The sequence below is a fragment of the Crocodylus siamensis genome, chromosome 5, assembly GCF_052110815.1.
Source record: "Crocodylus siamensis isolate JL-2025a chromosome 5, ASM5211081v1, whole genome shotgun sequence".
Lineage (NCBI taxonomy): Eukaryota > Metazoa > Chordata > Crocodylia > Crocodylidae > Crocodylus > Crocodylus siamensis.
Genome location: NC_143399.1, coordinates 3,618,934 through 3,645,070, shown reverse-complemented (window position 1 = coordinate 3,645,070; position 26,137 = coordinate 3,618,934). Strand labels below are relative to the sequence as shown.

Here is a 26,137-nt window from a genome sequence, read left to right as displayed (position 1 = left end):
GGTCCGCTGGCTTTGCAAGGGCCGTTCAGCGGGCCAGCGGGGGCAGTAGTCCCCCCATCCCCCAGCGGGCTTAGTTTAAAGCCCGGTGGAGCAGGTCAGCCAGCCTGGCTGAGAAGAGCCCCCTCCCCAGGGGAGAGAGGCGGAGGCCATCTCTTCCCAGCAGCTTGCTGCCTCTCTCGCCAAAGAGCGGGCTGTGGTCGTGGAAGCCAAAGCCTTCCCAATGACACCAGCGCCGCAGTCTTTGGTTCACTGCATGGATCCTCCTCTCCCTCCTCAGCCCATAGCCCGAGACTGGGAGGATCGAGGAAAACACCACCTGAGCTCCCAGACCCCTAAGCCCCGCTCCCAACTCCCTGTAGCGCCTCATGACCTGGCTGGGGGTGCACCGAGCCGTGTCATTGGTGCCCACGTGAATAAGGAGCATGGGGTAGTGGTCTATGGGCTGGAGGAGCTGCGGGATCCTCTCCGCAATGTCTCGGATGCGGGCCCCCGGGAAGCAGCAGACTTCCCGGGCTAAGAGGTCGGGGCGGCAGATTGCCCCTCAGTGCCCCGCAGGATGGAGTCTCCCACAACAAACACCTTTCGCTTTGTCTTGCGGAGAGCGGGGGCAGTAGCTGCGGTCGAGCCTGGGCTGCCTGCGGGAGCCGGCAACTGCGCAGGCTCTGCCGGGGCTGCAAGAGGTGCGAACCTGTTGCTAAGCTCCGGCGGGGCAGGGGCCTTGGTGCGGCGGGCCTTGGGGCCCTTGACCACCTCGGTCCATGCCCCTGACTGGGCAGAGCGGGAGGTCCCAGAGTCCTCCTTGGTCGTGGAGGGAGACGGAGCTCTCCCCTGCGGCTCCCGGGGGAGACGGGCCTGGCAGTAGGAGTCTATCTCCCGCTCACAGTCCCTGATGGCACGCAGTCTCTGGACTGTGGCCTGGAGCTCCTCCCGCTGGCGCGCCAGAGACCCCAGTAGGGAGCAGACCCCGCACGGGGAGGGGGCCGTGCTCCCGGGCCCCATTGCCTGGAAAAAGGACAGGGAGCCCCCGCAGCCGAGATCCAGGGGCTCCATCTGTGTGGAGCCCGGGACCGTGGGCTCCATCTGGGCAGCCGTCTCTGAGGTGCCCGGGGGGGGGGGGGCCGCAGAGCCCGAGGGGACCCTCGGGGTGGGGCGCGTGCCCATCCATGTCATGCCTCTGGTAGGCTGGCTACGGCTGGGGCTGGCTAAGGCTGGGGGGGTCGCAGGCAGGGTCTTGTGCCCTCCCCTGCACGAACTCCGCGCTAACTCAAGCACCTGTTTACACAGCCTGTTCACGCGGCTCCGGTGGCTGGGCTCCCTGGGGGGCTGGTCCAAGTGGGGGCCTGGGCGGGGGCTTGACCTGGCGGGCACCAGGCGGCAGCCTCCTCCCAGCAAGCGAGGAGTTAACCCCTTCCCACCACGAGCCCGCTCACCTCTGGCTGTGCTGGGGGTCGGCAGGGGGCTCAGCGGCTGCTGAGGGGGTGTCTGGGGGGTTTCGGGGGGTGGGGGAGTCCACCATGAAGAGGGAAACTCAGAGAGAAAGGGGCTGGGGACAGCCCCAGTCACTGTGATGCTGTCACTGTTCCCATTGATACTGAATCAGTTCAAACAAGATCAACCTAGAGAGGACAAAATAAGGCCCTTGTTTGCCTCTTGCCCAGCCGGGGAAAGTCCAGCACCTAGTTAGTCTAGTCTGGTTAAATTCAGAAAATCCAGTCTTGAATTGCTGTGCTCCGCTGTTTCAGAATGGCTCTGTCTCAGACTGCCCTCTGGAGATGATTAAATGGCACTCCCCTTAATCACCTGCTTTCTACCAGTGTGCGGATGTTCGGGACACTGCCGGGTCCCAGGGAGAGCGTCTCACCATGATCCAGGAGAAGCTGAGGCAGCTGCTGCCTGAGGTTGAGGTAGATCCCCATGCCATCTCAGCCTTGCTCTGTGGTTCAGCTGCAGCCGTCCTGGTGCTGAAATGGGTGGGGAGGAGACGGATCCAGGAAAAGATGGAAGAGGCGAGGAGGACACGGGATCTGGGCCTGGAACGAATGGAGCAAGTGGCTTGGAAGTTTAAACAGAAGGTAACGCTTTACTTTTAGAGGGTGGTGGCTTCTTGTCGCCTGGAGAACGTGTGGGGAGCTTGGCCTGATCTGATCCCAAAAAGCTCCCCACGGATCTGAAAACCGTCATTCCCTCATCACCAAATTCCTGTACCCGTGGGAAGCCCTGTGGGCTGGATGACATGGCTCCAAAGGCTGGATTCAGCCTGCAAGCTGGAGGCCGAACACCATAGGGTTAGTTGGACGTTTGTGGTGGTTCAGTTCTGTATTTGTTAGCAGGAGCTTTTATGTCAGCAAATCTCTTAGTTCTGCTAAATGGTCTTTTTTTTTTAAATACTCTTTGTTGAAGTTATCATGCATCTAGTTGAAACCCATTCTGCTAATGTAGAGCTCATCATCTATCGGGAAGATGATTTCACAGGGCAATTTAAAATCATTTCCCTTATTCCAGGGCCCAGATTGGTACCATTTCCCATTTCTTTCTTGAGCTTTGTTCCTTGCTAGATTTTTGATTGACAGGTAGTTGTTTGTTTGGATTTTTTTAGGAATAATATATTTTTAAATCATTTATTGTTTCTTTGTTTTTTCTACCACAGACTTCTTGTATTGAAAGCTTATGTTTTGGGAAACAAAAAAATCAGCAATGGTTTTGATGTAAAATAATACCTAAAAGATATTGCAAAATATCTATATTTTGCAAAGTGTACACACGCACACACATATGCATGCACATGGTTAGACCAGATGGTCCTTCAGGTTCCTTCCAGCCCTGTGATTCTGTGATACTAATGCAGCTACTCCTTGCTTAACCTCACAGTTATGTTCTTGAAAAATGCAACTTCAAGTGAAACAACGTTAAGCAAATCCAATTACATCACTGTAGTTACTAATTAGCAGGCAGCAGCCAAACAACGTTATAACAAACATTGCACAACTTTAAACAAGTATGTTCCCTAAAGATCAGCAAGGTAATAATGAAACAGCGTTAACAGCAACGACATGAGGCGTCCCTATGCTATACTAGCAGTTTCCCTATCTGTAAAGTGGGAGCAATGATACCGACCACCTTTTTTTACAGCAGGTTGAGGCTTATATCAAGGATATGCTTTGTCCAAGAAAGGGCGTTATTTCTAATCAGCTGGGTGGCTGTTCATCCCCCTGAGGGCTCTTGCTTACTCAAGTACAACCATGGTGTAGTTTTCCCAATGCCTTCCGGCCCGATCCCTGACTAAAATGCCTTCCTGGGGGTGAACCTATATGGGATCCAGGAGAAGGAGTCTTCCATGTCACCCTAGGAACACACAAAGCTATTTAGGAGGAAAAGTGCATGAACAAATCATTGGCAAGGGTTTCTGAATACTCCTGGGTGTTGATTGGAAGCTTATCCAAGGAGCCAAACCCATCCACGATGAAACTCCACGTTTCCTCACTTACGCCAGAGTCGTGTGGGTGCAATATGAACACAGCCCTTTACTCGAATCCTTCCCCACAAAGTGATGTTTCTACACCTTGCAGAATCCAGGAGTTCAGACCAGTTTCATCCTCTCCCTGCCGCTTGTGGAGCTGGCTGAGAAGCTAAAGGAAGGTTCCTTGTCTCCAGAAATCGTCCTCTACACATACATAGATAAGGTGAGTTCAACCCCCCCCGTTCAGGCAGGAAGGAGAAGCCCCCAGGTTTCTGCTCAGCCTGTTGGGCCTAGTAGACTTGGGTGGGGAGCAATGGGATTTCCTCAGTGATAGGCATGAAACCCCAAGATAATGCATGTCGAGGTCTAGAATTTGCAGCAGTGGAAAATGGATCCTGCACGTGTTTGCCCAGGTGGAGGTGTGCATGGAGGATGCACAGATAGGAAAGTGAGCAGGGATAAGGCTACACCCACGGACGGCTGGTGGGGCAACAGGGACCTATCCCAAGGCCTCTAGATCTAATAGCAAATGCTTGAGATAAAAAAACCCAGCTCATTTACCAAACCCAAAGCAAGGTTACCAACCTTTGTAAGTGGTTCAGTCAGAAATGGAAGACAGCGGGTCCCACAAAGAAGTACCAGTTACACCATCCAGCTACATGCTGGGGTGTGCTGCGGTATGTGGGGGTTGGTAAGGAGATACAGCCTGTGACCTCTACCTCTCCAAGGGGACTTCAGCCTGGAGCAACCAAAACCCAGTCTTGCCAATCCTTGACCATCAGAAATTGGGAGCAAGACTCTAAAAAACAAGTTTCTGAGAAAAAAAAAACAGGTTCTTTTTTTGTGTCTTCTAATGCCTTATTTCCATGTTTTTCTTGGCCTACAAGTGGCTATAAATGCATTGCTTGTTTAGAAATGAAAGCTGGAAGTTTTATGCCCATGTAACCAGGAGTGTAACTGGGTGGGGGGTGGCAAACGGGGCATCAGCCCTCTGCACCGATTTTAGAGGGGATCCAGAATGGTGGAGTACCAGCACATGTACCATTAATCTCCTTATGCTTCCCCCACCCCACCCTTGGGCATCTCTGCCCAGGGCACCAAAACTCCTAGTTTTGCCTCTGCACGTGACTCCAGGACTCGGGCTTTGAAAGAAATGAATATATTGAGGGACTGTATCAGCCCCAAGTCTTCACCCTCATAATGGCCTATGGAAAAGGAATAGAGTTGGTCTGGAGCACAAAACTGCCCTAAAAAGAGACCCCAGTCAGTATCTTTCTTCATGGTCTCTCCAGAAAGGCTATAAGGCTGACTATAAGGTCTGGCAGGAAGGAAGCCCAGAAGTTTGCAAATGTTTCAAGCTGAAATCTATCTTTATGCCCTGCTCCTGTTCTCCATGTGTCCACCCACAGGCCTTGGCAGTGACCCAGGAGGTGAACTGTGTGACGGATTTCATCCAGGGTTGTGAGGAGCAGCTGCGGGACCTCACAAAACGGAAGGAGAAGGGTTTGCTGTACGGTGTGCCCATCAGCATCAAGGATCACATCGGCTGCAAAGTACGTCTCCCCTTCAGATAGACTCTGTTTCTCTCTCTCTCCTTCCTATAGACTGTCGAATACTTTGTCATGAGCAAAGCTGCTGCGGTGCCCATTACAACCTGGAGTTTGAAGGCTTTTAAAAGGCAAGTTTTGTGCCCCAATGAATAATGGTTAAACTTTCGCACTCAAGAAACTAATAACCGTTAAAGCTGACCTTTGGGCAGCTTTCACTGAGAATTTTTAACCACTGGTTCGTAGACCTTTACCTCTTACCTCTGCAGAAAGGACAGATCTTCTGGGCCAAATACTTAGCTGGTATTAACAAGCTAGCAGAGCTTTACAGTTTGATATCAGCTCCGTGTTTGGACCCTTCTCTAACACAGAAAAGTTTGCTTTAATAGGGTGCATCTACAGGAGACGCTTAATGCCCATGGGACTAATTCTACTGTGCATTAGCGTGTCACATAAAAACCATGCTAATGCCCTAATGCACAGTGAATTAGTCCCATGGGCATTAAACATCACCTAAAAAGTGCTCGTCTGTGCTAACGTGCTCGAATTATGGTGCTATTGGCATTAATTATGATTAATACTTATTAAGTATTAATATTATTGATATTGAGTATTAGTAAGTATTATTAATGCTTGTTATTAAGTAACAATAGGTGCTAACTTAATGCACTATAATTACACCACCATTGTGCATCAATGAACATGTAGACGCACCCGTGGTCTATTAATCTTGCTGCTGTATAGTCCAATTCCCTGCAAGAGCCAGACTAGCTGTATGTTGTGTCTGCATTAGACAGGGGAAGTGGGGATTGAATCGGCTGCTTTTAGGAGATGGTTATGGAGGCCTCATCCTCCAGCCAGAGGAGCAGAGGCCATGGTGGGATTACAGCCTAGTTCACATGGGGAAAAAGAACTTCAGCAAGAAATGGAAACTTGTGAGTACAAGAAGCCACGGAGCTGAGACTCGCATGAAATGGATGAGCAGTATCATGAAATGGATTTCACCAAACTGAAGCAAGGGGCTTTGCTGTGTATGCAGAGACATACAACGACGGAAACATCAACTGGTTCCAAGATGAGGGTGTGGAGGCTCAGCTGTAAGCAAATGAAGCAAAATGTATATGGTGCTCGATATCTCTTGAAAGTCATCTGGGAGTCTGTAAGTCTAAAGAGGCTCTATACCAACCAGCCGAAAGGTGAAGCTACCAAAATTGAGGGAGACAATGTTGTACAGCTACAACTCCAGGCTGAGACACGCCGTGCCCACTCCGTGCACACTACCTCCCAAACAGGGAGTCACAGTGCCACATTAATGTGGTGCTGCACATGTGCTGACACACTTTCAGCCCAGTCCAATCCTGGCTGCTCTGCTGAGCATCAGGACCGGAGGTTGTCTACTTCCAGCCTGCTCAGGGGCTGCAAGAACAGGAAATTAGCCTGCAGCAATCCCACAAGTCCCTGTGCCTGACTTCCAGTCCTTCTGCACCCCACTTCCTGCCTCGTGCCCAGAGGAGAGACAAGTAGTGGGCCGGCTGATTCCCGCTCAGGAAGCAGCAAGTTTCTTCAAGTAGAGCCCTACTAGGAATCAGTCTGCCCACTGCTCAGCTCTCCTTCTGTGCTTCATGCTCAGGTACTACAAGGTGTACAGATGAGGGGCCAGCTCAGAGGCGCCAGGCTTTTGGGGGGCAACCTTCAAAGTCAATCCCAAATTGCTGTATGGATAGGCTCCTGTAGAAGAAGGCTGAGCAATTGATGGCAGACATGACCAGCAAAGAAGGTGGCAATATCCACCAGTTACTTTGCATGGCTGTTTTGTTGCTTGCTGGTCATGTGGCAAGGCCACGTTCCTGCAGTTGCCCTTTTTCAGGATTAGCTTTATGACAGAGCCTCAGACTTCAGGGGGAGTGTTGGCCTACTTCCTTTCTACCAACCTGGCTGAAAACTCACGTCCTAGCAGGAAAAAAGAATTGAAGAGTTCCAAGCAAGTTGCTCTGATGTGTCTCATGAGCTTTCTTTTCCATTCCCCAAAGGGACACATCTCTACTGGCGGCTTGGTGCAATTTCTCGGCAAAGTGGAGGAAGAGGACAGCGTGATTGTCAAGGTGTTGAAGAGGCAGGGGGCAATCCCATTTGTGAAAACCAACGTCCCACAGTCCATGATAAAGTAATCACTGGCTCTTACCATGTACCACTCCTCTTTCTCAATAACAACCACCTCCTTGTCTCAACTCACTGTGCAGATCAGACATTGGCTCTACCTCCTTTTCCCTCTTGATACGATTTCCAGATATGGCTTAGCCTACCTGGTCTGTGCATATAGTACAGAAAATGGAGATACAACTTGCCTTGATTCTTAACCCCAACCACTTTCACTCCCATCCTTTAATCTAGCTTCATCACCAAATCTTTCACAGGCTGATTTGCCCTCACCACTGTTGCTCACTCTCTTGAATCTTGAGCCCTTGCTCTGACTCTTATATTTGTGCACGTTTAAATGCAAACAGCCTTAAAACCTGCTTTGGACCTCTCCCAGCTATGACTGCAGCAATGTGATCTTCGGCCAGACACTGAATCCTCTGAACCATAAGAAAAGCCCCGGCGGCTCCTCCGGAGGGGAGGGGGCACTGATCGCAGGAGGAGGGTCCCTCCTGGGCTTTGGCACAGATGTTGCCGGGAGCATCCGCCTGCCCTCCAGCTTCTGCGGGCTTTGCGGGCTCAAGCCGACGGGCAACAGGCTGAGGTAAGTCTGTTTTAGTTGCAAACGGACATCTCATGATGTCTGTTGTTTCCTCAGCTAAGGAACAGGGCATCAAACACTCCCAGGGTCACAAAGCCCAGCTTTCTTGACCATGCTATTCCTGGGAGGCGTCCATTAGAAGCTGGTGGTGATGCTGGGTGGTTAACTCGGAAATAGCTAATGATGCATAATTACACTGTGAACAGCAGATTTGTGGGCTGCAGTTGCTAGGAACTGATTCAGGACCTCCTGCTCTCAGGGCATCTCTCCAGCTTCTACTCATCAGCAAGGAAGGCTTAGAGGGCTGCTTTGGTCCTCTGACCTGGAGTGCCATTGGTCTTGGTAACAGATGCAATTGCACCCATGAAATAGAGGAGCTAATACTGAAGTCTAGCTGCTCAGTGCCTCCCGCCTTTCCAGCAAAGTCATTCCCAAGCATTTCCCATCCCCAACTCCCGTTGTAATCGAGGTTCAACAGGACAAGCTGTACTCATTGCACCCAGGCATTGCACAGTTACCCTTCTTGCAGCGCTGGTGGAAGACATGGTCTGCGTGGACTTTGGCTGCTTCCCGGGCACACGTGGGGCATTGTGCTCTAGAAATCCATCTGCGTGTACTTGATTTGCTTTAGTTCTTGTGTCAAGAAAACCTAGTGTTAGTGGAATAGACTCCCCTCAAAAGCCCCTACTCTGGATACCTTTAAGAAACGCTTGCTGAGGTGACCTGACCCCAGCTGACTTCCTGCCCCTTGAGCAGGGGGCTGGACCCAATCTTGCAAGGTCTCTTCCAGCCCTAATGTCTATGAAATCAATTAAATCTACTGGAACGGAGAGAAGATGTCTAAGGTGGAGTCATGGAATCATTTCCTTCCACCCACAATGGCATTGAGTATGACCAAGGGAAAACAAGTAACTGAGTCATTGGGTTCAAGGACTCCTGATGCACCATCCTCCTAATGGAAGCTACTCATAATGTGTTCACTTTGGCCTCTCCCAGCTACAGACAGAAAGTACCCCTAACAAATGGAGGATCTTTAGTACAAAAACCCAAAAGCAGCAACAAAGCCCCCTACGATAAAGATAAAGAAAGAGCAGAGGGGGCAGGTGGAGTGAGAGGCAAGGGCACTGCCAATGCATTGGTTACTGCTAGGGTGAGGGATTGTTAGGTTGAAATATTATGATGGTCCTGGTTGCAGAGGGCTGTGCTCTTGGCTCCGGAAATAGGCAAAAATCCCTCAAGAGTCCTTGTCATCCTAAAGGGGGAGGAAGGGGAAATCCTTCCTGACCACAAATCTGCCGATTGGTTTAATCTCTTATTCTTAGAGCAAGATCTAACCTGAGAGGTGTCTGAGTACTGTATGGAGCACCATCACATTCAAGCCACTCTCCCATCTCTAGCCATAGCCAGTGTCTAGTGGTCCAGAGGACAGCAAAAAGACCTCAAAAGTACAGAGGGAGAGAGAAATGGAGTGATGGAGAAGTGCAAAAAGTATGAGCTTTTGAAAGGGGGTAGGATGGGAGCTTTGGGCCTTAGATTAGTGCCCTGGTATAGCTACAGAGCAGCCAGCACACCCATAAATGATGACCCTAATTGCCATAAGGGATCGTCCACTGCATTCTGGAGAACCCAGTGTGATCACTGCAGGCTTACTGAAACATGAGTCATGTTGAGAAGAAAAGATATGGGGCAGCTGAGGCTAGATCTCTCTTTGTACCTGCATACCTCAGCTCCAGTCTTATCCCTGCTTCAGTGAGAAATAGGTATGTAGGACATTAGGCCTGGAAGAATTTCTGGGGTCATCGATTCCCAGCACCTTAAAACTTGGCATTGCCTGGATACATGCCCCCCATAGCTCCTGTAGTCTCTTTCCGTGACCAGGTAGTATGCATCACAGGCAGGGGTGGATTTGGGGGCAGGGGTGCACTTGTGCACTCTCATCCCCCTTTGATTTCTGGTCTAGCCAAAGTTCAAAGCCAACTGCCTGGCAGCAGCAGCAGCATTTCTATTCAGGCAGCAGCAAGGGAGTCACTTGACTTCATGATTCCTTATAACTTTCTTGATTCCTTCTAAAACCTTCATTCCACAGGTGTGAAGGACCCCCTTTCCTTTCAAATGGTCTTTAATGGTCCCACTACTCCAGCTAGCCTTCCTTCTGCAACGCGGCTATCTGTTACCTGCTCTTGGGCATGTAGCTCCCATTTCACAGCCCTGCAGGCTTCTTATTTAATTCTAGCTAAAAACATTCACTCAGGTATGGAAATATTAACTCAGGTGAGCATTGGATGTACATTGTCCAGGTACTCAAGAAGGCTTTATTTTCTTTTTATGAACCTGAAAAAAGACATATATTTAACTACAATGACTCCAGGACAAATGAAACAACTTATTTGGGTTATTTTTGCCTAGTTTCTTGTGTTTTTATATATAATATATGATCTAGCCAATTCATGCACATTCCAATAACGTTTTTTTTCTTTTTCCTTCAATCTTAAATTGAATAACCTAGCTCTAGGCCCCTATTTCTTAGTGAAGCTTCTAGTTCCTTTTTAACTGGAGAAAAATGTGTATTGTGTTTTATGTGATGATATACCACACCCTTTGTTCCCCACTCTTCAAAATCCTAAATCCACCCATGATCTACGATCACCTGAAGGGGGAAGGGGGGTTATAAAGAGGAAGAGGGGTTAGAAACCTGAAGCAGGGTTTGAAAGAGGATGGAGCACTAAGCTATTCTCAGTGGGGGCAGATCACAGAAGGAGCGATGGTCTCAAGCTGCAGCAAGGGAAGTTGAGGTTGGATATTAGGAAAAACTTTCTCACTAGGAGGATGGTGAAGCACTGGAACAAGTTACCCAGGGAGGTGGTGGCAGCTTCATCCTTGGGGGTTTTCAAAACCCGGCTGGACAAAGCCTTGGCTGGGATGATGTAGTTGGGGCTGGTCCTGCTTTGAGCAGGGGGTTGGACTAGATGTGACCTCCTGAGGTCCTGCCAATCCTAATTTTCTATAATTCTATGATGATCACAGGCAGAAGGCCTTCCTATCCAAACAAGAAGCTGCTGCTAACTTTTTTCTCCCATTTTATGTATTTCTCAGCCACGCTGGTCTTGTTTCTCCTATAGTCGGCATGAAATCAGGTGAGTCTCTCCAGAGTCGAAAACAGAGCCATGGACCACTGTGATGCTGAGTTACCTGGAGAATAGCCTTGTGCTGTATGGGTGCTATTGAAAGGGTTGGTCCAACGTTATGTTTAGTGACCAGTTCAAAACAGTGGAAAATGGGTAGACATGGTGGGCCAGATCTTGGTTTATGCTCTGGTCAATTTGTGCCAGCTGTTTCTGTTCCAAGTGGTCATTGATACTCATTTCTTGGAGTGTTGCTTTAACAGCAGCTAGGCCATGGCAGCACAAAGTGTCCTGACCAGTCCCGGGATTGCCTGCTTACTTGGGTGGCTAAACACCATGTCCTGCTACGCCAAGGGAAGGACTAGAGCACTTTGGATCGGTCCTCAGTTGTATTCAGCTGGTTCATAGGAAGAGAGCTGAAACTGGTTGCACTGGAGCTCTGCCACTCCAGGGAATGACAAGTAGGGAAGCTAGAGGCTCCTTTGCTTTGCTGAGGTCCCCTCTCTGCTAGAGGTATGACTAGCATGGAGGTTATGACCACACCTTTCTCCTTTCCTACTGGCTGAGTAATGCAAAGGACGCAGAGATGTATCAAGGGCCTGGCCTCCAAGTCCTTAGAAACCCCACTACATGTTGTTGTAACTGGGGCCTGGAGATGGATAATGGAGTCTGAAGGAATGGGACTTTCTGCCCCAGCAGTAGTGACCGGGATCCTTGCCTTTCCCATTGCAGTGATGGCAACCATTGGGCCCATGGCGCGGGACGTGGACAGCCTAGTTCTGTGCATGAGGGCGCTCCTGTGCGAGGACCTGTTCCAGCTGGACCCCACCGTGCCGCCCATCCCCTTCAACGAAGAGGTAACAATGGAAACGGAGATGCAGCCCACGGGCTTTTGTGGATCTTCATCTTTTTGCATACCCCAGAAAGTGCAATCGAAGAAGTGCCATCACTGTGGCTCTGCTGTCTCAGAGCATGCTTTACTCTTGCCTGTCTAGACAAAATCCCCACTCAACCATAGAACATGCTGATACTAAGCTGTTTGGCATTTGCCAGTATCAGAGACAGGCTACACTGGTCTTAAGTGGACCTCCATTCGTATATGCTCCATCGAATCCCCTGTTTATAAGTAAAGGCTCCTTGTCCTTCCAGGTTTACTCCAGTTCAAAACCTCTTCGCATTGGGTTTTACGATGGAGATGGCTATTTCCAGCCCTCCCCCAGCATGAAACGAGCTGTCCAGGAAACCAAACAGCTTCTCCAGAGGGCAGGGCACACGGTACGTTTTGTGACCCGAGTACCAGCATGGGGGCAGGGCTTCTTGAAGCTACACTGCCCGCAGCAGTGTTCACTCTCCAGTGGCCTTGACCAAAGCTTTCTGCTGCCCCAGACTTATTTCCCAAGCTGTGGTGAATATTAAGAAAGAGCAAATTTATTAGGAGAGTCTCAATTCCCACCCAGTGCAATCCTACAGGCTGGGTCAACCCAGCTGCTTTGAGTACTTGAGGGAGCATCAGGCCACAATCCTTTCCATACCTTACATTACAGCTTCCTAAAGCAGGAGACCATGGTTTCTCTCTAATATTTATCAGATTTTCTGATTTCTTGGTCTCCCTTTGGGGAAGGAAGAAGCTGAGGAACTTCAGGTCGTGGTTGGGCTTCGTGTCACCAGTGTAACAATATGCACGATCTGAGCTTGGACCTGGGGCAGTACCTCTGTCATTTGAACTAAATCAGTAGTTTCGTTAGCTATTAGCAGTTAGGAGTTGTTATCCTCTCCAAATCAACCACTGCAACACAGGCTTTGCAGATGTGTGCATGTTCAAATTTGAGGGGACTGGATGGGGACACCCATAGGTCATCTGAGTTTTTGGAAAGACCTAGCAAATGCCTCAGAAGTGGTTTTCTACTTCCACTGGACTTGGCCTTCCTGTCTTTGCCAACCCTTGCACAATGGTGGTTTCTGTGCAGCTCATACCCTTTTCCCCGCCTCGGATCGATTATGTGGTGGACGAGCTCTTCACCAAAGGCCTCTTCTCTGATGGAGCTGCAAACTTGTTGGACAAACTGTGAGTAAAGCCTTTCCATTTTGCAGCAGGTTGGGGGTTGATCATTGAGAGAGAAATGCTTTTCAGGGTCCAATGTATTTTTGCCCATAAGAATGTAGAAACAACAAACATCCATGTCTTAGGTTGAAGGCAATCTCTGCTTTGGTCCACCCTGGAGAACAATTGTATCTGCCAGCTTTGTCCTCCCTCTTAAAGCTGATCCAGACAGGGCTACTAAGAAACTGAGTTTGGGACTTCTTGCTCTGTACTTGCTATAAAATCATAGAATCACAGACAACAAGGGTTGGTAGGGACCTCAAGGAGGTCTCTAGTCCAGTCCTTTGCTCAAAGCAGGACCATCCCCTACTAGATCATCCCAGCCAAGGCTTTGTCAAGTCAGACCTTAAAAACCTCCAAGGATGGCGCTTCCACCACCTCTTTGGGTAGCCTCTTCTAATGCTTTACTACCTTCCTGGAGAGAGAGTTTTTCCTAATATCCAGCCTCAACTTCCCTTGCTGCAGCTTGAACCCATTGCTCCTTGCCCTGTCATCTGCCCCCACTGAGAACAGCCCAGCTCCAGCCTCTTTGCAGCCCCCCTGCAGGGAGGTGAAGGCTGCTACTAAAACCCTCCTCAATCCTCTCTTCTGCAAACTAAATAATCCCAGTTCCCTCAGCCTGTCCTCATAAACCACATGCCTCAGCCCCCCAGCCATTCTCATTGCCCTAAACATGACATGCTTGGGGCAATCCATGTGACGCTAAAGATCAAACAGGCTGTACTATTCCTACTGTAGTTGTTCTCTTCAATTAAAGCTATTCTGTTGGACCGAGATCCCCAGCCTTTGTTTCCCCCATCATCATAAGCAGTGCATAAAGTACAGCAGGCAGCCTCATTCTCTGCCATCCTTTTCCAACCTGAAGAAACATGGATCCATGCAACGCAGCATTTCCTGCTGTCATGAGCAGTGTTGGCAGCTCTCACAGGCAACGTGTTGCCATCAAGCCATGGGTCGGGGACCACTGTTTAAGACTAACCAGACTGTTTGTCTGTCATACCTGGCAGAATGCACTAGCCTGAGTAGTTATCTGCATTTCCAAAATGCCTGATGATGTACCATCAAAGCGTCATGTAGACAATCAGGATTCTCATCATTTCTTTATGGAAGGACCATCTTCCCTACTTGGCTGGCACTCACAATACCCTCCAGGTGCATCTCCAAAGCTGTTCTGCTCTTGGCTGGTAGGAGGTTCTGTACTAGAGATAAATCCTTTGCTGAAGATGTACAACCTCCATGAGTTTCTTCCTGGGTTGTGTAAGCTTCAGCTTTCCTATTAGTTAACAATTGTCAAGATAAGGTGCAGAGATTGATGTCTACGGTCCTGGTTCTGCCATAAATTCTTGGTTGGGGTGATCTCTAGTTGGCGATGGTCCTGCTTTGAGCAGGACTGTGCACCAGAGGACTATAAACTAGGACTATGGAGCAGTCCATGGACTAGATGTGACCTCCTGAGGTCCCTTCCAACCCTCATTTTCTATGATTCTTTATGTGGCCTTAGATGAGTCTCTTAAGCTCTCAGTGCCTCCACTTGTAACATGCGGAAGAGACTGCTGGAATAACTGGGAATTAGGAAGTGGTGTTCAATAATCATTATAAGGTGCCCAAAAGCTCTAGCAACTGGGAACATGTAGGTAAATGATTAGCTGCCCACAAACTAATTCCCACATAAGCAAAGTCCATGGACAAGTACAATATTCCATTAAAAATGAAAAAATATTCCATTAAACTATGAAACTGTGAAAAAATGTTGATATGAATGTGGGAAATAAAGCCTTCCTGGCCTTATACCTTTTGCAGAGAATTATCCAGGCCACAGATACTCCAGAGTAATACTTGATGCTGTGCCCAGGGGCTTGCCTTAAGTCAGTGTATGCAGAAGCCGTCTTCTTATTATTTAAAGATGCTAACATTTTGGCCAGGAGAAAAGCCTGAGTTTGAAGCTGTTGGACTGGTCTGACAGCCTCCTCTCTTCATGACCTTCCAGAAAAGGGGATATCATGGATCCAAACCTGAAGTCTCAGGTTAACACTTACAGGCTCCCTGTTGTGGTGAAGAGGATCGGGGCTCTCCTTCTGAAGCCGGTGGTAAGTCCCTCCACATTTATCCTCTTCCAGTGCTCCTCACGATGCTCACACAGTTACAGGCAGGGGAAGGCATGGTCATCCATGAAGAAGGAAGATGCTCTATTTGGTGATGCTCTCCTGCTTTATGTTGTTGGTTTTGCTGATTTGCCCAGAGAGCTGAATTTCACCCATATCATGTGCCTCTTTCATACCCCTGTGGGCAACGAATATCAGGCAACCATGGGCTCTGTGGGCAAATACATGATATTGCCATTAGGGTATAAGCAGACATCATCTTTGGAGCAGGATCAACTGTGACCTGGGGCACGGCAGCCTGATACACTGCACTGCAGTGTATGTGCTTTCAGATGCATAGCCAGCTTCTCATCAAGCAGCACAGCCACTCCAGGGTAGTAAAGCAATGCTTGCAAGCCTCGCAGCACCAGCACTAGAGGTGTGCTTCATTCATGCTGAACACCAAGAGCTCAGCTACATTCAAAATTTAGTCGCAGAAGTCAAAAGCAAGTCTCAGTGTTTCACAAGGGGCTTCTTTTCTTTGCAACTCAAGATCAAAAGCAAATATACAATACCACATCTTGACCTCAGACATCCTAAGGCCTTGAGGACACTGGTCCATACCCATGGCTAACAAAAAGGCATAGTGTTTCATCCTGATGACAGTCGCATTTCTTTCTTTGTTGAAAGCTATTTAACTAGGTGGAGAAGCATCTTGATGGCTGCAGAATAGAATATAAATAGGACCTGGGATTTACAACATGCAGGGAAGTGGGTAGATGTGGCAGGAAAGAGTTGGAGAAATGGGTATTCCTCTTGTTTAAATGGGTACTATCCATGGCATGGAGTTGATACATAGAAATCAGCATTGCTTCAGTGACTTCAATCAGCTGAAGGTTGGCTGATGGTAAGACGGGTCACTAATCAGTGGAAGGAACACATTAGAGGCCTCCATCTTGTATACATCTTCCATTATATAACATTCGGAGCAAACTTTGGGTAACCTTGCACAGAGACAGGCTTGGAAGGCCAAATTCCATGTTTTTGCTGATGTGAACAAGAAAGCACTGACTCAAGTGTTTGCCAACAGTCACACAAGCCAAGCAATTGAAATGCACAACCCTAAGGAATAGCACACATTGTCAAGACCTGGAAACTCAACTGATGACACTTGCGGCCATCCTAGTTAGACAGTTGTTACGTGCTTATCATAAACTCTTCGCTTAGCTGGGGAGGGGGGTGGGCTTCATGATCAACCCCTTTCATTAACATATACCCAGTCGGGTTGTAGATACATGCATGGTACTAAGAAGTTTGTTTGGCTTACACAGAATGGGTGCGTCCAGACAAGTGTAGATGTGTGGTATGCAGCACCGCAGGCCCATCTGCAACACTGCACATGCAAATTAGTAGCATGGGGTTGTTTATTGGGACACTGGGAGATCACGGTGTCAAAAAAACCTGAGCCTTAAAAAAGCAGAGTGGCACATGTGGTGGCAGCACGTGCTGTTGGAAACCGGAGCCATGCTCCAGCTGCCGGCCAGGCTTTAAGCTGCCAGATTGCCATGGCTGCAGCCCCCGAAGGCCCTCAGGACCCAGGTAAAGCTGCCCAAATGCTGAGTACATTGCCTCCTACCCGGGGCAATGCACCACATGCCAGGGCGAGAGTGCACAGGCATTTCCCAGGGACATCTTGTGCCGCTGCTGTTTGTCCCCAAGGAAATGCACATTCCCAATAATGGGGATGCACCCAATGATTGTAAACCTGGGACAGTGGGGAATAATGGACCTGAGCTCAGAAAAAACGCAACAAGATCTCAGGCCTACGCCCATCCTCCCAGGTGTGAGTGTGTGTTTCCATTTCCATTGCCTGATCCGGATGCGACTTAAACTTACCTTCAGTTTTCCAATAAAGTGATTCTCTTGAGAGGAGCCTGGCGAGCTTGCGCTCTATATTCCGAGGCCCTGTCCAGAAAAGCAAGCTCCCTTTGTCCCAGTTTGGGGGTAGAGGGCTTCCCTTCAGTCCGATCTGGTCCCACTGGGCCTGGATGATAAGTTTACGGTCTTTCAGCGGTCCTCGTGAACACTGCTGCTTGGACTACACGGTGACGAGTTAATTAGTTCTCTTGGAGAAAGCGACCCTGAAACGCAGCCAAATACATGAGCAGAGCGGAAACTCTGGGCATCACAGGAGTCTGTTCTGCCGTTGCCAGGCAGTTGCCCTATTCATGTTGGCTCAGTGGAAGAGTACAGAGCGTGATACAAGAGTGTACGAGAGGACTTTTCTTTGACTTAGTGCTTCTTCAAATGGACAAACGGAAGCCGTGCCTTGCTCAGGTTTGCTCAGGCCATGTCCTGTCAGGGAGGCCAGGACTGATCGTGCCTGGTCAGCCCAGGTTTACTACGGTGCTCCAGAGTCTGAAGGTTGCGTGTGAACCCCTTGCTCTGAGACCCAACATGGGGGAACAAATCCAGAACAGCCTTATGCACTCCAGCGGGTGTGGGAGTCGCACTCCCATCCTCTCTGCGACATGCCCCTGGCATGGAATAGACCAGTCCTTGGACCACCCAAGACGAGCATCGTTGGGCCCCGTCCAGCCTTGAGTTTCCTTGGAGGGGTTTTCTCTCCTATTCAGGCTACGGTTTCTTTCACTCAAGCATGCTGTTGAATGAATACCCCTGCTTAGAGGACTTTGCAGGATCTTGGCTGTTCTGCTATCGACTAATCCCGAATTTTGTTTTCCTTTCTGAGTATCCACGAATCGCCAGAGATCTGAACGCGCTGTGTGGAGTTGGGTAAGTGGCTCTGTGCAAATCTCAGCAGCAGCATACAATAAAGTTTGCTCCATATTGGGAGGGTCCTTTTGGAGCTGTATGTGCTATGGAAGGAAGACCGGGCTCTCCCAGATGTGCGTTCGAGGAATTTGGTTATCAGATTTGTAGCCGTGCTGATGTGACCTCATGGGATTTAATGCTCCATGGTTTGCACCTGAGGTCAGCCTCTCCTGCACCAGGCTAGGGTTGCTATTATCTTAGCAATGTCTGCAGATATGTTCGTACCTGGATACGCCTTTCTGTGTCTCCCCATGGTCCCTGCAAGAGATAGGACTTTTCTGTACCACAGTGGGATGCCTGATTTTCATTTGTATCCCAGGTGCTTCACATCCACTTCTTAGCGGGTGTCTAAGCAGGACATTTAAGCACTCACGCATAGTCCTTAGGGTATTATATTTCACACTCCAGTGTGTAGATTCAAAGCCCATTGAAGCTAATTAAAAGACTCCACTTAAGGTCAGCGGGCTTTAGACCAGGCTCTGGAAATATAGGGCTTCACTATAATTAAGGCTTGACCCACCTCTCTTGAAGTCAGCAAAGGTCTTTCCAGTTGAATTAAGGGGATTTTAAATTGCTTTCATGCTTTTATTCTGGCTGAATGGAACGGCCATACCAGATATTTTACATAGAAATAGGTATTCTCACACCCCTATTTAGGGCTGACCTTCAGGGTCAACCTTAAACCAGCCTGAGCTATCTGAGCTGCCCTTCCTTGTCTCTGTATCTTCCACTATGCTTCATCCAGTAGCACCTTTCTACGAATCAGCTCACCCACTGCTCATCTCTCCTATGCTTGGCTCTAATTCCAAGCAATACAGATAAGAAGTGGGGTGCAGAAGGGCTGGAAGTCAGGAACGTGGAGTTGTGGGGTTGCTGCAGGCTGACTTAATGTGTTTGGGGCTAGGTGATTTCCAGACATGTTACAGGGAGGAGATAGTTGAGAAGCAGGCTTGACTTTAGCCCCAGAAGTTCAGCAGAGCTTCAGGGCAGCAAGCCTGGAGGTGTCCCATGTAGATAGTCAGCATGTATGAACCTGCATGCTAGCAGTGTGGACATGCCCATTGCTTCTCTCTTACTCCTATCCCAAAAGCATTGCACCCATCTCACTGTAATATTTATACCTGCCTCTTATAGAGTGTGTTTAATCAGCTGATTTCGAAGTACTTCATACGGAAAATCAGTTGGAGAAACTGAGGCAACGGGAAGTGAAGGAAGAGGCGCAGAATCCCCTAGCAGCGAGCCTGAGAATAGAATCGAGTTTCCTGATTCCCCACCAGGTCTTTTTTATCTTGTTGGGCACCCTTCATATTTCAGGAGCATAAACTATGTAAACTATAGACTTTTTTTTAACCCATTCTCTTATAAAGGATAAGGAAGTTTTTTAAGTGATGGTGCCATTGAGACACTCAGCAAGTGATCAAAGTCTTTGTTTGTGCTCAGGTGACTTCTTTTTTTGAGATTTCTTTTTAATATTCCTTTAAGATAATTGCAAACTGTAGCAGTTCACGGGGTGTGTGGAGGGGGGGCGGGGAATGAAGGAAGAGGTGGGATTTTAAAATAATAATATTGAAAGCCATTTATTAATCACATTAGTTGATCTGTGCTACAGAAAACTGAGGGAGAGACCCATAAAGATGCTTAGACCAAGAGGTGTTCTAGCACAGGAGAATTATTAGCTACATGATTTTTAATCATTGATCTAACGCATTGGATGATGGTTGACTGACCTTCAACCTGTCTCTCTGGGCTAAAGGTTACCTGTCTTTCATTTTGCGTTATTTTTTCTTTTTAATCATTCCAAACAATTTGAAGGTTCCTGAGTAGGCTGGGATGTGAGAATAAAGTCCAGGAGAGATGGATCTGATAGCAGGGGTGAGAAAGATGTACAAGGTTCAGGATAATGGAGGGCTTCATTAATGGCACTGTAGGTTTCACCACACCCTGTGCATGTATCCACGTGGATACTTTCCATGAGGTAAGTATGCTGCCAGTTGCAGCAGAACGTAGAGATGCCCTGTGCCAGCACTTAACCAGCTGCTAACTTAATGGAAATGATCTTGGCAAGCAGCATAGAGAGTCATGCAAGCTAATTACCCCTGCCAAGAAGCAGAGTAAAAGCAGGTCACCAGGGGCACCTGTACATGTGATGGGGTTTAATCCTCGTTTATAAAATTTAAATTGGTTTATTTTGGAGCGTTGCATCAGTGTTTGCATGTACTAGGTTTTTGAACTAATTAAGTCTGGTCCCCGGCCAGTGCTGCAGGAGAGGAAAACAGTCCCACACTGTCCCACACCCTGTGCCCTGCCACACAGCTGTGGGAGCAGGAAGCCAGCATGTGACACAAGAAAAAAAAAACAGCAGCAATTCGAAAGCAGAAGCAATTCAAGAGGGTGAACTACAAAAAAGTTACGCTGCCATCTGGTGGACAAAGTGGTGCATTACACATCTTTGAATGCCTTTGTATTTGCACACAATGAATCCATGGATGTGATGCTTTAATTCACCAAATTAAACTATGTCCGAGGAGTTTTACTTTAATGTGCCAGAAGAACTTTTAAAATGTCCAGAAAACCCACTTGTGCAAACAGTCACACTGTTGCAATGCAAGAAAGGTCAAAAAATATGGCATGTACAAATGCCCTATGACCTTTGTCCAGCTATCTTGGACTCCTTCCAGCACTTGCATGAGCTTGCTTTGAAGCCAGCTCTGTATCTCTCCTGCAGCACAGACCTACACCGTGTGTGTGCTTGCATATGATGGAATCTAAACCTGAGAGAATGAATTTGGGGGTAACCAGTAGGAATTTTACTTTCCATGTCCACCACCTAGACAATGCAATAATATATCTTCTAAGTACACTAAATACCAAAATGCACTTTAAATGTTTGCACAGGTTGCAGGAAGGCATGATCCATAACATGGATGTAGTCGCTTGGCCTGGAATCATCATAGTCCTTTTAATAGAGCTTGTATGTGCATTTAATTAGTTTCTAGGCTGCAATGGCATCAGCTAATTAAGTCCCTGAATTTTCCAGGACAGCCAAAAATCTGTGGAAACAGCATGCTGCAGTGGAGGTAATATGCTTTTTCTCACTTAGAAGTGGCAAGTGCTCATTGAGATTTTGTATGATCTCACATCAAGGTTTTTAAGCAGCATTTTTCAGTCCTGCACCAGGTTGTGTGGAAATAAAGTAGACATTGAGAAGGAAGCCTTCTGGAGGAAACCATGAGATTACAGAGATCTAATGCATGCACAAGCCTTCAATTCACTGCAGGAAAGGGAGACATTATGTACTGTTTGGACTTTGCCCAGGCAGAAAAACACTCTGTAACATGCTTTTCTTTTCTTGTTGAAGCAGTACATAGCTTCAAGCACTGGATCCTACTGTTAAATCACATGCATATGGGAATGAGGATCGAGTCCAGGACCCACACCTTCAAGCACATGGCTTTCACCACTTGGGTGCGGTCCGATTCTGCTGGCCTTGCTTAAAATTGGGAATCAAAGATAAAAGGTCCAGGCCCCTGCTATGGCAAGTGTGGCAAAGTGGGAACTCCCTGACTAGCCACAGTGCTTTTCTCGTCTGCCACACCTTGTTGTTCAAAAATTAAGGTCTTAATTGCCCTTCGTACGCCCTGTTCTCCTGGGTCTATGTATGCAGCTCCAACCACCCCTATACTGCATCCCAAGCCTCGCAGATGTTCCTAAGAGCCTGAGGCCGGCTCAGCTCATCCCAGTGTTAGGCCTCTCGCTTTCCGCCCTATTACAGGCCACACTCATACCTCCTCCCTCTCACTGAGAACTCTCTCACTGCACCACCTCTCACATGGTCACTCTCATACTGCCCCTCCTTTTCCCTGCCCTCACCTGGAGGGTCCTGGGGTTTCTTTCCCTGTGTGACCGCCGAGTTTCCAACACCCTGTCACATGCAGCCTTAGACCAACCAATAGGTGTCATACGTCTTCCCGGTTCCCATGATTGGCAGAGTTGCTGGTCACTCCAGGAGTCATCTTCCCCTATCTCACCTGCCATGACTTTGAGTGTTCCCAGTGCAGGGGCTGACTATCCTGGGTCCCTCTGCAGCCCACAGTTTGCCTGACAGTCACCTGCAGGGCTCCGCCACCCCTACACCCCGACCTCACACCACCTTGGTGGATCCCGCCATGTTCCCGGCCGCGTCCCCTCACTCCTACGAGTATGGCGCCTCTTGGGTTTCTTCCTATCAGCATGTGATTCTTGGAGCCTGCTCGGCTCACCCTCTTCGCGGGTCCTCTGTAACTGGAGGTCCTGCACGTGGAACCTGCCCTTGACCTGAGCACTCTGGCCCTCGGATTCAAATCATCCCCTGACACCCTGTGGGCTATGCTCCCTCACCGTCTCTCTCTCTCAACCCCTTCACCTGGGGAAACAAAAATGCAGCTTAACAGAAAACACAAGACACTGCCTCTGTCGCTACCCTAGGAATCAGGAACGCTCCCTTCCTTGCTTCCCCATGGCAGAGGTCACGGTAACTTTGTTCCCCTGTAATATTGCCAGGGAAAACTTCCTCCCTACTAGACCAATCCTAGTATACCCCTGTAAGGGTTGTCCACTTTGTCATCCTAGTTCCTTTTGTGAGCTTTGTCCACCCCACTTCTTTCCCTCCTGCAACGTCCTCCCCTCCAATTGATCTGTAGTGCCCCTATGTAGGGTTGGTCACCCCTTTTATGGGCGACGTACATGCTCTGCTTGCCCAGCGCCCTCCCTGGGCTCTTGCTGAGCTCTCTCCAAAGAGGTCACCTCCTCCTCTTCCCAGCCATGCCCAATACTCCCACCTGTTGTAACGTAGGTTCTGGCACACCTTTCTCTGGTGTTCCTGTTGTTGCTGATGCTGCAGCCTCCAGGGCTGTTTCTAGCCTGCTTTGCCCGCTGGTGGCTTGTCTGCTGCTGGGCTTAAGATCAGGAGTTTGTCCTGACTCCTCGTCCGACCCTTCTTTCCTCCTAAAGGGTTCCTGGAGTGAGTCCGGAGTCCACACACTGCTCCAGTCTATTCCCTCTTTTCCACTCCTCTGTGGCAAGCACCCCCAAAGGTGCTCCACCACAGCAAGAAAACCCATTCAACCTGATCATGCTTAATCCCCAAACTAGTTAGAATTCCCCTCCAATCCCACAACTGCTATGGGAAGGCTGTCTAAGGATCTCATTCATCTGAGGGCTAGGAAAGGCTTTGCCATTTCCAAACTAAAATGTATTCATACAATGCTTCAGCCCATCTGTCCTTTTGCCAGCATTGTCCATGAGCCTAGATAGCTCTACTGCTTCCCTGGTGTGTACCACCATCGTGTATGGATAGCGAGCAATTGTGTTACCTCTCAGCTTTTTAATCTCCTCTTGTAATGGATTTTTTTCACCCCTCTGCTCCTCCTGTTGGTCCTCTTTGTGCCTGGACTAGTCTGACTCTGTCTTTCCAATTAGAGCTTCAGCCATTAGCTCATGCAATGCTAGAAAAGCCAGGCAGGCAGGACCATCACAAGGCCATCTAGTCCAGGCCCCTGCTCGAGGCAGGACCAGTCTGGTATCTGTCCAACCTGATCTTAAAAACAGCCCAGGATGGAGATTCAACAACCTCTCCAGGCAGCCTGTTCCAATGTTTGACCACCCTCATCATGTGAAAGCTCCTCCTAATCTCCCACTTACATTTGGAAATGCAGTCATGCTTCAGCAGGTCCTGACAGTCCACCTAGTAGAGGGCAGTTGGGCAGAGGCAAGCCAGTGGACCAAACTAAAACCAAAATCATTGCAATGAGGATGTTTAAATAAAGGATAAGTCCCGCATTGCTTTTCTTCAAAGGACACTTTTTCTCCAATCAGCTGGAGTTCAGAAGTGGTCCCATGCAACTGTTTGATAGAGCTGTACATGGGTGATCCACAAGCCCTTATCTTAACCCTACTTAGCTCTTACCTGGATTCTTCCGCAGGGACAGAGCTGGGAAACTCTTGAACTGCGAAGTTTTTTCCAGGTTGAAACTCGACCTTTATCAAACTTGCATTAGGACTCAAAGGCTTGTTTTGTTCCTTCTCAATATTTTCATTGAAATGATTATCAAGTTTGGTGTTACTAGGAACCGGAGCTCTTCAGGAATTATTTTTTAAAGTATTTTTCTATCAAAAAAATCCAGTGTTTTTTTTAAACCATTTTTTAAAATAAAAAACTGCCGTTTGATTAAACTGCTGTTAAGGAGGATCCTCCAGCCAAGGATGGACTTTGTGGCTGGCATTAGAGAGACTCAGGGAATAGCCCAGAATTTAGATTTGTATCAAAATTCTGGGTTTTCTTTTCCCCCTTTCTCCTTTGATATCAGAACTACTGACTCTACCATCAACTAACATGCAACAGTTGTTCCTAATGCTGTCTCCCTTCCCCTCCAGGCTTATCGTAAAGAATTCATTGCAAAATGGAGGAAGTTGCAGCTGGATGTCATTTTGTGTCCTGCATTGGGCCCGGCCTTTAACGCTGGCTATCCTGGAAAGCTCTTTGGTAATTCCTCAATATCATAAAAAAAAAACCTAGAAAAGTAGGGCTGGAAGGGACCTCCATTGAGTCCAACCCCTGCCTGAGGATCAGCCCTGTCTGAACCATCCCACACAAAACCATCATCTAACTTCTTTGTAAAACTACTGTCAGCCCTAACATGACACCAGACATCACACCCAAACCTGCCGCAGATGAAGCAGGGGGACCACAGCAGCTAACAGCAAAAGAGGTTGTTAAAAGACACTCAATCAATCCAAGGTAGAGGCCATGCTTCTGTTAGTCTGACCATGGGGTAAACTTCCTTCCTGACCCCAAGTATGGCATTGGTCTGACCCCGAATGGAGGGGCAAGACCCTCTAACTAGGACCCTCCTTTAAGGCCCAGCAGGAGCACTGGCACAGCCCAGTCAAAATCCCCAGCCTTGACTACAGCCAACACCCAATGCCTCTGAGGAAGGCATAAAACCACCCTGACCCAGCAGAAAAGGGAGAAAGGGCAACTAGCAAAGCCCAGGAGCCTGGGAAATACCAATAGCAGAACAAAGGCATTGCTACACCTAAGTTATCTCCCACCAGTGGTTGTCCAGTGTCTTCTTGAACGCCTCCTGTGATGGAGAGTACACAGCTAACCTTGGCCTCTATTCCCCTGCCTCCCACATCTATCAATGAAGAAGTTTGTTCTAATATCCAGTCTGACCCTACTTTGCTGCAACTTCAAGCTACTGGTCTTGCTCTTAACATGAAGTTATCCCAGAGGTATTGGCAGGCATGCAAGCCTTCTTTGCAAGGTGGCCTAAACAGGTCCCCCGTCATCTGTTACCAGCAGGATCCTCTCTGTTCAGAGAGTTTGGTAAACCTAGGTGGTGCCTCTAAAGTAAGTGGAGCTACGCCTGATCCGTGATTAATCTCCGTGTCATCTCTTCCAGCTGCCACTTCCTACACCAATCTGTACAACGTCCTAAACTTCCCCGCTGGAGTCGTGCCAGTCACCACCGTCACCCACATGGATGACGAAGAGCTGAAGGATTACAGGGGGCATTATGGGGACCTTTGGGACAAGCGGCTGAAAGAGGTCAGTTTGCATTGGAGGGGACAACTGTGACTTGGTGAGAGGGGTCCTGCCATGTCAGAATGATGCCCTCAGGGGTTTGGAAGGGAAAGTGGGGGTTGAATTTCCCACTGCTGGGATTGCCTGCTATGAGGGCTACAAAACGAGGCAAAGAGCTATGGAAGGGAAGTGCCTGCATGAAAAGAGATGGCAATGAATATATAATATCTCTCCATTTTCTTGCTAGAAATGGAGCAAGAGCTCATAGTCAAGTCCCCAGGCTGGTGTGACTTGCATAACTCCGTTGACAGCTACACATTCAGACGTCCCCCAGATGAGCTCCGGGCTCCTGCACCCAGCACCTGCTGGCCGTGCCTTTGCGCTTCTCAGGAGGCCACATGGCTCACATCAGGCTAGTGGTGCCTCAGCCCCCGGGTAACCTTATGCCACTCGTGTCTCTGCTGCAGGCCGTGGAAGGAGCCGTGGGGCTGCCCGTGGCCGTGCAGTGCGTGGCCCTGCCGTGGCAAGAGGAGCTATGCCTCCGGTTCATGAAAGAGGTGGAGACGCTGGCCCACGGGACAAGGCAAAGCCCGACCTACCGAGACCCGTAGCACTAAGCACCTTCCTACTCATCCATGAAACATTCATGGCAGTTGCTGCCTCTCTTAATGGCCAATAAATGCCTTGAAAGCC

The 26,137-nt window shown here is 48.7% G+C and overlaps 1 protein-coding gene across 2 annotated transcripts; it reads left to right on the top strand.

Moving 5' to 3' along the window:
- Positions 1-1,663: 1,663 nt before the first annotated feature.
- LOC149863397 (vitamin D3 hydroxylase-associated protein-like) lies at positions 1,664-26,137 on the top strand. Of its 2 annotated transcripts, XM_090048255.1 has the most exons (15): positions 1,702-2,072; positions 3,567-3,680; positions 4,867-5,010; positions 7,035-7,168; positions 7,538-7,744; positions 10,835-10,875; positions 11,596-11,720; positions 12,013-12,138; positions 12,831-12,928; positions 14,952-15,051; positions 17,798-17,841; positions 20,918-20,957; positions 24,292-24,400; positions 25,323-25,468; positions 25,912-26,137. In XM_090048255.1, the coding sequence occupies exons 1-15, from the start codon at positions 1,863-1,865 to the stop codon at positions 26,053-26,055; spliced, it is 1,782 nt and encodes a 593-aa protein (XP_089904381.1). In that variant the 5' UTR covers positions 1,702-1,862; the 3' UTR covers positions 26,056-26,137. The 2 variants fall into 2 exon arrangements, 1 of the variants encoding a protein (XP_089904381.1); XR_016442469.1 differs by lacking the exon at positions 20,918-20,957 and having other exon boundaries at positions 1,664-2,072.